General features: G+C 43.7%; 1 protein-coding gene across 3 annotated transcripts in view; it reads right to left on the reverse strand.

The window, feature by feature from the left end:
- Positions 1–250: 250 nt before the first annotated feature.
- WIPI2 (WD repeat domain, phosphoinositide interacting 2) overlaps positions 251–12,551 on the reverse strand; it is a 28,048-nt gene continuing 15,747 nt past the window's right edge. Inside the window, exons 6-14 of one of the 3 annotated variants that reach the window (XM_080619654.1) lie at positions 12,298–12,390; positions 11,132–11,202; positions 10,114–10,221; positions 9,235–9,399; positions 8,180–8,287; positions 6,952–7,049; positions 3,602–6,171; positions 1,004–1,195; positions 251–590 (exon numbers count right to left, since the gene is read on the reverse strand). In XM_080619654.1, coding sequence (XP_080475780.1) covers positions 6,059–6,171; positions 6,952–7,049; positions 8,180–8,287; positions 9,235–9,399; positions 10,114–10,221; positions 11,132–11,202; positions 12,298–12,390 — 756 coding nt within the window. In that variant the 3' untranslated portion in view covers positions 251–590; positions 1,004–1,195; positions 3,602–6,058. Of the gene's footprint in view, positions 591–1,003; positions 1,196–1,352; positions 6,172–6,918; positions 7,050–8,179; positions 8,288–9,234; positions 9,400–10,113; positions 10,222–11,131; positions 11,203–12,297; positions 12,391–12,551 lie in introns of those variants that run through there. The other 2 variants (XM_080619652.1, XM_080619653.1) reach the window with 2 other exon arrangements.

Genomic DNA, 12,551 nt, shown 5'->3' on the forward strand with positions numbered 1-12,551 from the left:
CTTGGCTCTCCCCAGCACAGCCCCAGCCCCAGATGCAAACATGAGCTTCTGTTGCAGGGCTTCTCCTGCCCCTGCAAAGCAGGATCCAAAGTCTGTCACAATCCTCTGGCTTATTTTATGGACTTACAGGGACTCCAAATCCTTCATTATAACCTGTAACTTAGTGAAACTCACTGCTGAAAAACCAAAACCCAAATCACAGCGAGGGGATTGAACAACATTGAACATTGAGGCATCTGATGTCCTCAACCCCAGCAGGCTGGGCAGAAACCCCTCATTAAATCATATGAAGCCATTCATATTACCTGAGGAAATCTCTGCCATTATTTACCAGTTTGCTTACTGGAGAACATTCCACTCTTTGCAGGCAGGAGCAGTTGGACCTCCTGAAGCATCGGTGGGTCTGGATGACCATCAGCATCCAGGGCACAGTAGACAGAGTTGTTGGCATGACCACCATGACTGAGAGTTGTTGCTGAATCCGCCAACACTATCTCAGCTCTGGTTTGTTCCAGGCAGAAGATGGGAAATGGCACCAGCAGCAAATGAATGGTTCAGAAACACTCACCCGGGTTCACTGCCTGTTGTACCTGAAGCAAAGAGGCACCTAAATGGCACTGACAGGACAGCATCACCCCCCAGAGCTAGATAAGGATGGGAGAAGCTCTGCAGCTCCACAGCCAAGGCCTTGCAATGAAGTGGTTATGCAAAACAACAAGGAATCATGGAATGGTTTGTGTTGGAAGGGACTTCCAACCCCTGCCATGGGCAGGGACCCCTTCCACTAGAGCAAGTTGCTCCAAGCCCCTGTGTCCAACCTGGCCTTGAACACTGCCAGGGATGGGGCAGCCCCAGCAAACCAAGGACAGCCTCACCCTCACGTGCTCCACCATTGCTATGAAGAGCAGAGTGGCTTTTCCTCCTCTCGTCTACCCCAATCAAAGTGTTTGTCACGGCTTTGCAAGAGGAAGGATACACACAGAAGCAGGAGATGCCTCCTCACCTATCCAATATGGGCTCGCTTTAGATCTTCCTCCTGGGCTTGAAGGCGAGAAGCAACAAGCTTGAAGTAACAGCACAGTATTTGAAGCATTGCTTCAGATGTGATCCATGAAAGCAAGAATAAAGGAAATTATCCAAAGCCACCTGAGGAGCAGGAGAAGGATGCATGAATGGAGTCCTGTGAAGAGCAGCTCTGAGGAGGAACAAGAGGGAAAATTACATTTGCAAGCAAAATGTACCAGCAGAAGCTCAGCTCATCCTTTCCTGGCCCCAGCAAAACCCAAGCTGGGAGCCTTTTGGGAGCAGCTACAAAACGCAACCAGAACCAAGGCTCATTACTGCTGGTTTGGGCCACAGGCTACACTACACACACAGCATCACCCTGATGTTACCCGGCCCCATCTCTAAGCAGCAAACGAAAGGAAGAAGACACAGAATATTTATGGCAACACAGATTTAATTTCTTAGGCAGTTATAAAATTACAAAGAGCGATGGGCAGCAGTGGGAGCCAGACACTTGGTGAGGTGGAATGTTAGATATTCCCACTTATCAACACAGATATCGAACAGAGAAAGTCAGCACTGCAGGATGCAGGGGGGCTTTTCCCAGGTAAGGAAGCAAATGCAAGAGCAAATAGGTCCAGGTAGACAAAGGGTTTAGTCAACACCCCATAGAAACCCAGAGCTACAGGTTTGGGAAGCGCTCCTGAGAAATGAGTTGGACACATGCACCAGTGCAAGGGGAGTCAGGGCGCAGATCACTGCAGCCACATGGTCAAAGCCACAGCACTGAGACATCTGTAACGGGCACAACTGCAGCTTACTTTCAAGGCAGTGTAAGAGGAGATGGGGCAACTGGAAGCATTAAAAAGAAGGCATGGCATGGTTAGAAAAATAGGAATCTGCTGAATTCCTTTGGTTGTGCAACTGGAATCTGAAAGGACTTATTTACAGTCAGAGCCACGCTCTCTTCATTGCAAGCCTTTCACAGTGCAGCACAGATTGAAGGAAAAGAAAGGCCTGTTCTGCACATGTAGAGAAGACACTGCGTTGCTCCCAGATGTTAACAGGTTAAATCCATCAGCCAGCACAGCTGGAGCACAGAATCAAACCTTCCAAACCTCTGCAGTGATTTCAGCCCACCAATGCTTTAGACAAAGGCTCCTTTAGCTCTGCAAACAGGAGTGGAGCATCTGCACACACCAGGGGTTTACTGAATAGCTCAGCAGCCTACAAGGGAAGAAATTCTACCCTCTTGCTGCATGTTGCTTTGGTGCCAATACTGTTATTAGAGCCAAGGAAGCACAGAATGGGATGTAACATAGAGAGCGCTTTGCTGAGCAGCTTCTCCGGGCTCTATGCTAACCCCACTCACTGAGCTGGTGGCTGTTCCTCCATTTCTCCCTTTATACTATTAGACATAGGTCATATGGGAGTTTCCTCTGTCTCTGTATTAGGAGTCTTGTCAGGTATTTGTCTGCATTCAGGCAGACTTGAAAAGCCACCACCTCCACCCCCATCCTCTGCAGAGGCCCAAGATGCTTGCTTGCATAGGACCTGGACCAACAAGGTACATGCACGCATCCGATCCCAGAGGGAGCACTTGCACAATTGAACAGGGCCACAGAAGGAAGAGCTTTTACCAACCTCTTCATGCTTTCTACTTCCTCCTCCTGTGCCAAGCCCAGCCTTGTAGCTGCTAGATTTGTATCTATCACTTGTATTTTGGAAACAGGGACATAAGAGACCAGAGATAAGAGATTTCTGCCTCACAACTTGAAATAGAGTAAACACACAGATGCTGAGACAGGAGCCATGTATGTTTGCTCACTACCTATTTGCACATCAAGAGGAACAGCTCCTTCCCTATAGTACTCACTGGGAACAGATCCTTCCCTATCGTACTCACTGGGAACAGATCCCACTGCAATCTAAGACCTGAGTTTAGGATTCCAAGTTTTTAAGTGTTGCCCCCTCCCCAGCTTTGGTTGTTTCAGTTGCCCATCTCTGTCCCCAGCCCTCTACAGAGTTAAAAAGCTATCAACTACAGCCTGTGTCTAGACAGACACACGCTGTCACAGAACAAACACTGTCCTTCCAAGGAAGGTCAGTCTAAAATGAGAGTGGCTGTAAAGGTGTTCCCATATCGTATGACTGGAAGCCCATGGCCAAAGGCTAGAGCCTCCTTGGCTCAGCCTGGGGAACCCAGGCCTGTTAGACCAGCAGAACATAAGTGTTCAGATGCCACCTGATCCACAGAGCATAACAGTGCACTCGTGTGCTGCATGCTCAGGTGAGGATGCAGCTGCAAACAGCATTTCTGGTATGTTTAAATAAAAAAAGACATTAAAATCTTTGTGTTATTTGGATGAAACCCCAACCTGAGGCTTCTAACTTTGGTAATGTACCACAACAGGGTGGTGACTGAGGGCCTCAGGCCGTCAGAGGGAAACTGTAGTAGTCATGCTTTATCTGAGACAAAGTTTATACCCTCATGCAATGAACTTAAGACAAGCTACTGTCATCACTCTTAAATACATTGTCACTGGGGACCAGAAACTACCTATTCCACCCCATTAACTCCATGCTGCTCACTAACCCAAGAGTATCAATACTTCTGCTCTCTGCAGGGCACAGCGATTCAACAGTCAGTGCGTGGCACAGGAGCACACAACAGCACATGGGAGACACACATACAATGAATACAGGATCTCCAACTCACCTGTGGAAGAGAAGGTGTGAAAGTTAGGAAGGGGGTAACATTAGTATGATACATGACCTCAATTTTTAGCAGTGAAAGTAATTACATTAAGGGGTATATCTTACTATGTAAGACAGCCTTTGTTACACTCAAGAGATGTACAACTTGTGTGCTTAGCAGACCTGTGCTTATGTGTGTTTACTGCTAACTCTACTTGTGGAGTCCGTGCCAAGCCTCCAAGTTATGTTATCAGGAATGTTACCAGCTTTAGTCTGGAACCAGCAGACATCTGACAGCTCCTGGGTGGTTCTGTTTGCCAGCCAAGCTCATCCAGGCTGTATTTACTTCAAGACTTGTAGTTTACTCTGCAGCCACAGCAAAGCTGATAGCACTTGCAGTAAAAAAAACCCCAACAACATAATAATTCCAGACCATGAAATTTAGTTGTCAGCCAGAGCTGAAAGTCAAGACTAAGCAAGATTTCAGCATGGCTCAGTGGTTTGCTTTGGATGCCTTTGCTTCTGGAAAGGCACCCCAGTCAATTGCTCAGGCCAGTCAACGGTTTTCAGTAACTAAACAAGCCTGATCCCTTCTCTCCCACATGTGCTCATGTTAAAGCATCTTCCACTTACACAGACTAACAATAGCCTCACTGATGCAGGCAGCTACCACCATCTTTAGAGGACGGGGAAGCACACCTACCTACAGAGGGCTTTGGGGACAAAGACCACTGCCTGCTATTGCTTGAGAGAAGACATGTTAACAGTCCCAAATCCTAAAAGCACATCACTGTCTAGTTACAGCAGAGAGTTCACAGGTAGCTGAAGTACTCAGGTTCTGTCCTCCTCTCAAGAGCTGCAGTTTCCTTGTCTGGTTTGATTTCTTTGCAAGCTGTCAGCACAGGGGAAGGAAGGAACCCACATTGCTACACACAAGGCAAAAGCAAGCTCATTTTGGCAAAGGAAAGTAACACTCCCTAAGTACTTTGCTAATCACTTGCCCACTAACTGTTATCCAAGACTTATGAAAAGGCACGTTACAACCCTAAAAATAGTCTGCAGTACTGCTCAGCCTTGGAAAGCCCTAGCCAGGGTCAGGGCAGTTAAGGATTTATTCCAGAACTGCCAAGGAGACAACCAGTCCCTAGACTGTATCACAAGAAGTGCACTGATGAAAGGGGAGAAGAAAAACCCAACAAAACCCCAACCAAAACCAGGAGAAGAGAACCCAGAAGAAAATTAATCTTTCACAATCATTTATATTTACATCAGTATCTGGCAAAAATAACCATGAACCTTCACTATTAGAGCAGTACCCTCAGCCCCAGACTGAAGGGAAGCAAGAATTGAGAGTGATGCCTTCCAGCTGAAAACCTTAAGTCTGTCCATAGAGTGGGGGCTACCATACTCTACAGGGGCTTTCCCTCAGCCTGACAGAATCCTTGCTTTAGATAAGGTAAAAAAGTATAAAACCCCAAGGTTATTGCTACTCTGCCAAGGAAATAAGACAATCTATAGGAGAGAAAGAAAAGTAACAAATCTTCCCTAAAGAACACCCCCACAAGCTTATCAGCCAGTATGGGCTACAGGCACCAAAGCACTAGAGGTGTACAAACAAGAGTCTCTAGCAATTCCTCCTTCATTCTAGCCTTCTTCCTGCATCAATTACTTTTCTTCCCTGGAAAGGCACTTTCTATATTCTACAAGCTTATGCAGGGAAACACTTCCAGTTTTTCATGGCAACAAACAGAACAGTCCCACAAATACACAACATTCAGAAGGAATTTTAATTAACAAAGTGGTCCAGGAAAGGGAAGGGAGAACCCCAAAAAACAGGCCATTGCATTTGAAAGGTTGCATGTCAGTCACTAGGTATGCCTGCAAGCCCATGCACAGGAAACCATTTGGACCTTTGTCAGTGCAGAACTAAGTCTCAGCTTCCAGAACCACTTCTCTATTCCTTCCTTATATAAGCTAAATATTATATACATATATAAAAAAAATACAAACTTGAGTTTGTTATAAAGTGGCTTCTCTGTCTCCCCCTCCTATGCTTGCTTGGCACATGAACGCATGCAAAGCTAGTAGGCTCTGAGGGCTGCACAGACAGCAGGTTTTGGCAACAAAAAAAATAAACACAGCTAAAATAGATAAGCAAGATTAAAAGCCACTGAATTGAAAACCATATATTTTTCCAATTGTATTGAATTAGAACTACAGCTACGACTTAAAACAGTAAGAGTCTGTCATCCTCTCTCCCAGCTCATGTCAAAGTTCATAGCAGCATAACACGAGATTCCTCAAGAAACATCAAGCCAGTGTTCTCTGCTTCAGGAGTGAGTTCACAGGTCCAGGTTTAGTCTGTTCGAAGGATCATGGGGGGATGTTCACTGTCTTCATCCAATCTAAGTGAGTTGGTGTCATCTTCCAGGCAAGCTCCACCCACAGCACCCAGGTCATCTGTATAGGCTGCAGAGAAAGGAACAAGTTGGGGGAATCAGCAGCACAAACTAAGGCTTGGATCCAAAGTGAATGATTAGAGCTGAAGTACCAGACATGACTTGTAACAGTTTGACTGCCACCCTATGTTTGCTTTTATCATGACTGTACTTTCCCAAGCCAAAACTGGTTCATGATCAAAATTAAACTACTCTGTATGTGTGCAACGTGTTTTTCTTACTCTCAACTCATGCATTACAGCTGCAACTGCAACTAACCTGAGTGCCATACAAGGAAGGTAAAAGCTCCACTGACTTGGAGAGCTGCAGCATTAACCAAGTTCTCATCCTCTTGATTTAACAAAGCAGCAAATTAGGCTAAAGGGTTACTGTTCCCATAAAGGAACAATAGGAACACTTAATCTTTTCAAATAAAGAAGAATGGGGAACAGGTCTGTAATTCAGATGATTTGCACAAGGTCTGCGAAACTCTTGTATGAAATAATCATATTGGGGCATCTCAAGAACTATTTGGCAAGTACTGCAACTATCACTACAGTAATCAACCACAGTCCAAAGTTCTACCCAGGAAGTAGCAAAGCTGACTGATCCACCTCTAAGGGGCTACTATACATCACGAGTGCTCTTTTCCTACTGCTCACCAATGCTCCACATCACACACAGTTATGATGTGTTGAAGTAGACGAACTCAGGCAGCCACCTAGAATGAAGCAATACACAGAGGTGCTCTCTGCCCCGTTTCAAGCCTTCTCCTTACCATGCCTTGTGGGTGAGGAAGGCACATATGTACCTTTAGTCACAGCGGCACTGTACGTCTGTGCTACCAGCGGCCGGTCGTGGGATGCAGACTCTAGGATTTCGTTGGCTGGCTCCATGCTGCCATCAAGCCTACCAAGCAGAGAGAGGTTAGCTGCAGAGGTGATCTGCTAGGGCATGATACAGCTTCAGCTGATAGCTACAGAAGAATCTCCTATTAGATGTGCAAAACCAGCCACATACACACATGCAACAGGAGAAACTTGGCTTCTTCATTCCAGAGGCCTGTCAAGAAGGCATCTGACAACACTTCATGTTTAACACTGAACACTTATCAGTGACATGCTTGCCTCTGACATGGCATCAGGATTTGAATCCCAGTAGCTGATGGTAGGGGTCAAAAAAGACTCAGAACTATAGGGTGTGATTAAAATAAAACAGCCGCTGTTCCAATCAGCAATGTTATAGATTGTCACTTGATCTCTGTCCACAACAAAGGTGGTTGCTTCATATACATACACTAGAAAACCCTTTAGTGAAGGTATTAAGAGCATTTCACACATTAACTTGATAAAAGCTTCCCTCTATGAGACTTCACTTCATCTGTAAGTGAAACCAGAGATCATACCTTAAAATGCTCAGATAAATGTAGGATTTTTCACCAGTATTAGATTGACCAAAGCTGCAAACCTGAATTATCATGAGTTATTGGCTTTAATTCTACAATTGATCATGTAAGTAATCCAACTATATTACTCTACCATTTCCTGCCAAACCTTGCAAGAAATAGCTCCTTGTCATATTTTCCAGACATGTTCTGCAGTATTGCTACAGAATTTTAGTTGGCTGACCTATATGCAAGGAGGTTTATAAGGTTAGCAGTAGAGAGATGATACAGATAATTTCTTAGGCCAGATTCCCCTCTGGGAAGTCACAGTAACATCTCCTTCTCATGTGTGTAACCACTTCATTTATTGATGAAGAGGATGGAATCAGTAGTTTCAAGTTCTTGTTTAAGTAACTCAACTCGAACTGCCAAGTAAGAGGAAACAGGATCACAGAGCTAACAGCGATTGATCCTTCAATGCAATCAGACAGTGTTAAGTTTCTGCTGGTAAAGTGGTGCTTAGCGTAGCAGACACTAGGAGTGAAGGCTCGGCTCAGGGGGATTCTGAAGTTACACATTCATGTCAGAGGTCTGAAAAGATTAAAGAAATGAGCTGTTCCAAGAACGGAACACAACTCAGTTAATGTGGACTTACTTGTGCTGCTTCATGAGTGTGCACTCTCCTCCTTCTTGGGGGTCTAGGTTGTACATGTAGAGATATCCGTCAGCAGCTCCCACCAATAAACGAGGGATCTTCTGGATTCTAGAAAGGTTCAAGGGAGAGCCACAGACAAGTAAGAACTTCAGAAAGCACACTCTGTGCCTCTCCCATGATTTTAAGTCATTATTTTCCACACTTGCTTCTAGACAGAGAAAACTGGTAACAGACAGAGCACCTAGGACAGAGCTGCATCACCACATTTTGGGGCTAACAGGACTCAAGCATCTTATATAACCCAGTACAACAAATGCAGAAGTTAGCATCCTGTTATTCAGCTTTGTGCAACTCCAGAGACAAATATTCCAATGGGAAGCATTTACTTATTTCAGAAATGTTACAAGGCTTAATCACTGCTTAAAGGGTGCTTTGAGCTCAGAGAAGTGAGAGCGCAGCCATGAAGTTAATTTAGCATAAAAACAATAAACCCCCTCACAAAGTAAGTTTACTACCACTCAGCTTATTGCTTTTGTAGCTGTGCCAAATAGGACCTGCCTTTACTGAAGACAGAATAAAGATTTAATTGAGCCCTCAAAATTAACTTTAATGAGTGCTATGCTGTTTTAGAGATAAGAATATGAACTTGCTTTCAAAAGACTTCTTCAATGGCTGGTCTGGATTGCCTGATTTTGCAATTCGCCAACACAACACACAGCATCCACCCCCTCAGCACAAATGGAAGCAATTACTGTAAAAGCCTATGGGTTTGCTCTCAACATTCTTCTTTCAATATTAAAAGACATCTTTAAACAACAAAATAGCCTAGTCTCATCCAAATGTTATGCCTTTTCCTCCTCCCCTCACAGGACTGTGAGGTGTAAGCTCTAATACATTGCTCTTAAACTGGAAGAGGCTTTCAAATGATTACAGGTGATGCATAGTTCCATGTACTACCCACTCTGCTGGAGATCAGGTTATGTTCTACAGCATCAGCTTCTACACAGCCAAGCACCCAGGAGGGTGGTGAATGCAGGTTCCATCTCTTTACTCACGTGGCAAGTGCACAGATGTTTTTGTGCCCACAGAATGGCAGGCGGACTGTAGCAAAGGCTCTACCCTGGTTGAACATCTCTGTTACTTGAGAGGGCAGATAGCTTGTGGAGGCCATCAGCACTTTTCCAAAGTAACCTGTCCAGGTCGTAGGCTCTTCCTGAGGTCTGCAAGTCAGAAGAAAAACTTTGTGTTCACATTAAAGGTGTGTAAACACTATAAAACATCTCTGTTTTTAAGGACGTTAAGCAGCTATTTGTTTCTCTTCAGAAATAACAAACACCCCTGAGAACTCTAATGCACTCCATTTATACTACAGGGCACAATGTGTCCTATAATAACCTCAGCCTCTTATTTAACCAGGTTTGATTGTAAACTGACCCTTCTGCTTATAAAACTGAATTTCGTAAGGGTCATTATACAAGAGCAAGATCTACTGGAAAGTGCTACACTTCAAGGTATTACTCACCTGTTTATCACTAAGCAAATCATTGTTTCCAACAACTTCCACAGAAACATAAGACAGAGTGTCCTCTCATATCAAACAGGAACATTTTACAATCTGGTGCCTTTTAAAGCCCTATTAGCAGGTGGAAAGCATATGGATGTCAGCAGAGGTGAAACACAAATGTAACTGAACAATAGAACTGCTTCACATTCCTCTGCCAAGGAATGGCCAATTTCTCATCAGCAGAAATTCTCTTCTGTTCACTGGGAGAACAGTACCACAGCTCAGCTATAGTTGCTAATGCATAAGTGACTTCTTATGCTCTTTTCTTTAGGGAAGCATTCAGAAGAAGTCTGTCCACACTCATTGTGTTGTGTATAAGGATTTTTATAGCCTTTTCCTTACAAAGATCTAAGGCATCTCTGAAACTTACTTTTCTTTCACAGTCTCAAGTTTGAAGATATGCACCGTCTCTGTGTTACTGGATGCAGACAGAAACATGCCATCCATGCTGAAAGCCAGCGAACAGATGCTCACACACCTGGGGGGGGGGGGATGAAAACCAAAGCATTATATCTTTGACACTCTAATACTCTACCAACTGGTGTTAAGAAGAAAGCTAGTGTTTACTAACTCAGGGGAACTGACTTAAATGAGACTATTACTTCCCCATTTTGGTAGGTAGGAGTCTTTCTGCACATTCACCACTAAGGTGCTCCATTATGTTCACAAAAGCCATACTGAGAGCTAGGAGGAACTGCAGCTGTATGGCAGACTCACCTGCTGCTCTTCTCCTGTCAGTGATGGCAGGTGACTCACAATTAAGCCAAAGTATGTGGCTTAATAATTAAGCAGATTTCTCAGTCACCACTGCTTCACAAATAAGAAAAAAAGAACATTTCCATAATAAGCATTTTGAATTCTCTGATACCTTCTTAAAGCACTTCAAGAGCCAGATCCCCATTAATGATGTTCTCTGATGTACATCAGGTATGGGGTCAATTAGTAACAATACGAACTAAGTCTTACCTCTGTATAAAGTACAGCAGAGCTACAAAGTTATTACCACCACAAGTCAGCCAGTGTGAAATGGTACTATATCAAAGATCACAGGGATTTAGAAGAGAGTGAGAGTATTAGATGTGCTACCTCCAATTGCTGTAACAATACAATACAGCTTACGAAAGGTGATTCATTTTAAACAAGTTCCCTCACCAATAAGTTTTTAAAAGACAGAGGGAAATACAGCTCTGACAGGATTGTTTTGTGGAATAGTCAAGTCCAGAGGAGTGAAACTGGAAGGCATTCAAGCTGAAACTGCAGTAAGTGTACAGGCAGGGATGAATGAAAATGAAGACAGGCAAGAATCAGGATGTCAGCTCAACTGCAGAACATACTGGAGGTCTACCACAAGGAATGAGCTCCAGATAATTAGCTCAGATGCACTTTACCTCTTCACTCCCCTTCGGAATTCAAAGAGTTTCTGTCCTTCTGGAATGGAAAACACTCTAATTACTGTCCCCTGTAAAGAAGAAAAAAACCATATTTCATTTCATAGAATCATAGAACAGTTAGGGTTGGAAAGGACCTTAAGATCATCCAGTTCCAACCCCCCTGCCATGGGCAGGGACACCCCACACTAAACCATGCCACCCAAGGCCTCATCCAACCTGGCCTTGAACACAGCCAAGGATGGAGCATTCACAACCTCCCTGGGCAACCCATTCCAGTGCCTCACCACCCTCACAGTAAAGAATTTCTTCCTTATATCCAATCTAAACTTCCCCTGTTTAAGTTTTAACTCGTTACCCCTTGTCCTGTTACTACAGTCCCTGATAAATAGTCCATCAAGTTCATTCACAGTGTATTAGCTCTAGTGAGCAGGGTACAACTACAAGCAGCAAACCACTTTGCTGTTAACTTACTGCTGTCGATGCACACCACATACTAGCATGAAATATTTATGGAGCTTGTTCGTAGGATGTGTTTGAAGATTAGAGAAACAACAAGAGGGGAGAGCTACTAATGTAGAGAACAAGTTATGCATCAAGCACAGCCCTTCTTATCATATTTGATCATGAGAATAACACCACTAGACAAGTACCACAAGTACAGTCACCTGGATGTCTTTGTGCCTTTAGCAGATGCAATCAGTTACACCTTTATATTCTAAGCCTATTACTCAAAGAGCAGAAGCTTTAGAGTTTCTAGTTTATAAAAATGTAGATTGACAATGTCTCATTGTGTGCCAAAGACCGACAAGACATTTCTCTCTATTCTGACTTTAACTGTCTTGTTTTCATTAGGAAGACAGCATCAAACCAAGACAACTGATTTCTAATAAGCATCTTGCACTGAAAGGAGAAAGAGAGGATTGTCCTGATTACAACCAGATTACAATGTGTTTATTTAAATAATCTTATTATCATCCAGCATTTCACAGCATGGAAAGTGTGTCAAATATCATTAACAGCTCTTAACTAAGATTTGCCATTGAACTCTAAGCCTTCTTTTTTGGCACTTGTGGATGGAATTGTGCGTGGTTAAATCTACTGAAAATGCTTCAAAGCAGATTTTGTTTTTATCACTCCTGACAAGCCAAGAAAAGCCACTTTACCTTTTCTGATGCAGTGGCAAGTTTAGTACCACTCGCGTCGAATGCCAAAGCAGCCAAGGGACTATCATGAGCTGGGATCATATTAGCAGCTCTCTGCAGGAGTGAATAAATAAAATATAACCTTAGTACAGTATAGGTTAAAAGCAGCCTGAGACTGCATATTTAATAGCATTCAAGGCAAATATGGGTTTTACTTTATGGACAAGAGCTTCAGTGTTTGTTTCACTATCTGCTAAGCATACAGAAGCATGTGC

Source organism: Psittacula echo (assembly GCF_963264785.1).
Source record: "Psittacula echo genome assembly, chromosome: 5".
NCBI lineage: Eukaryota > Metazoa > Chordata > Aves > Psittaciformes > Psittacidae > Psittacula > Psittacula echo.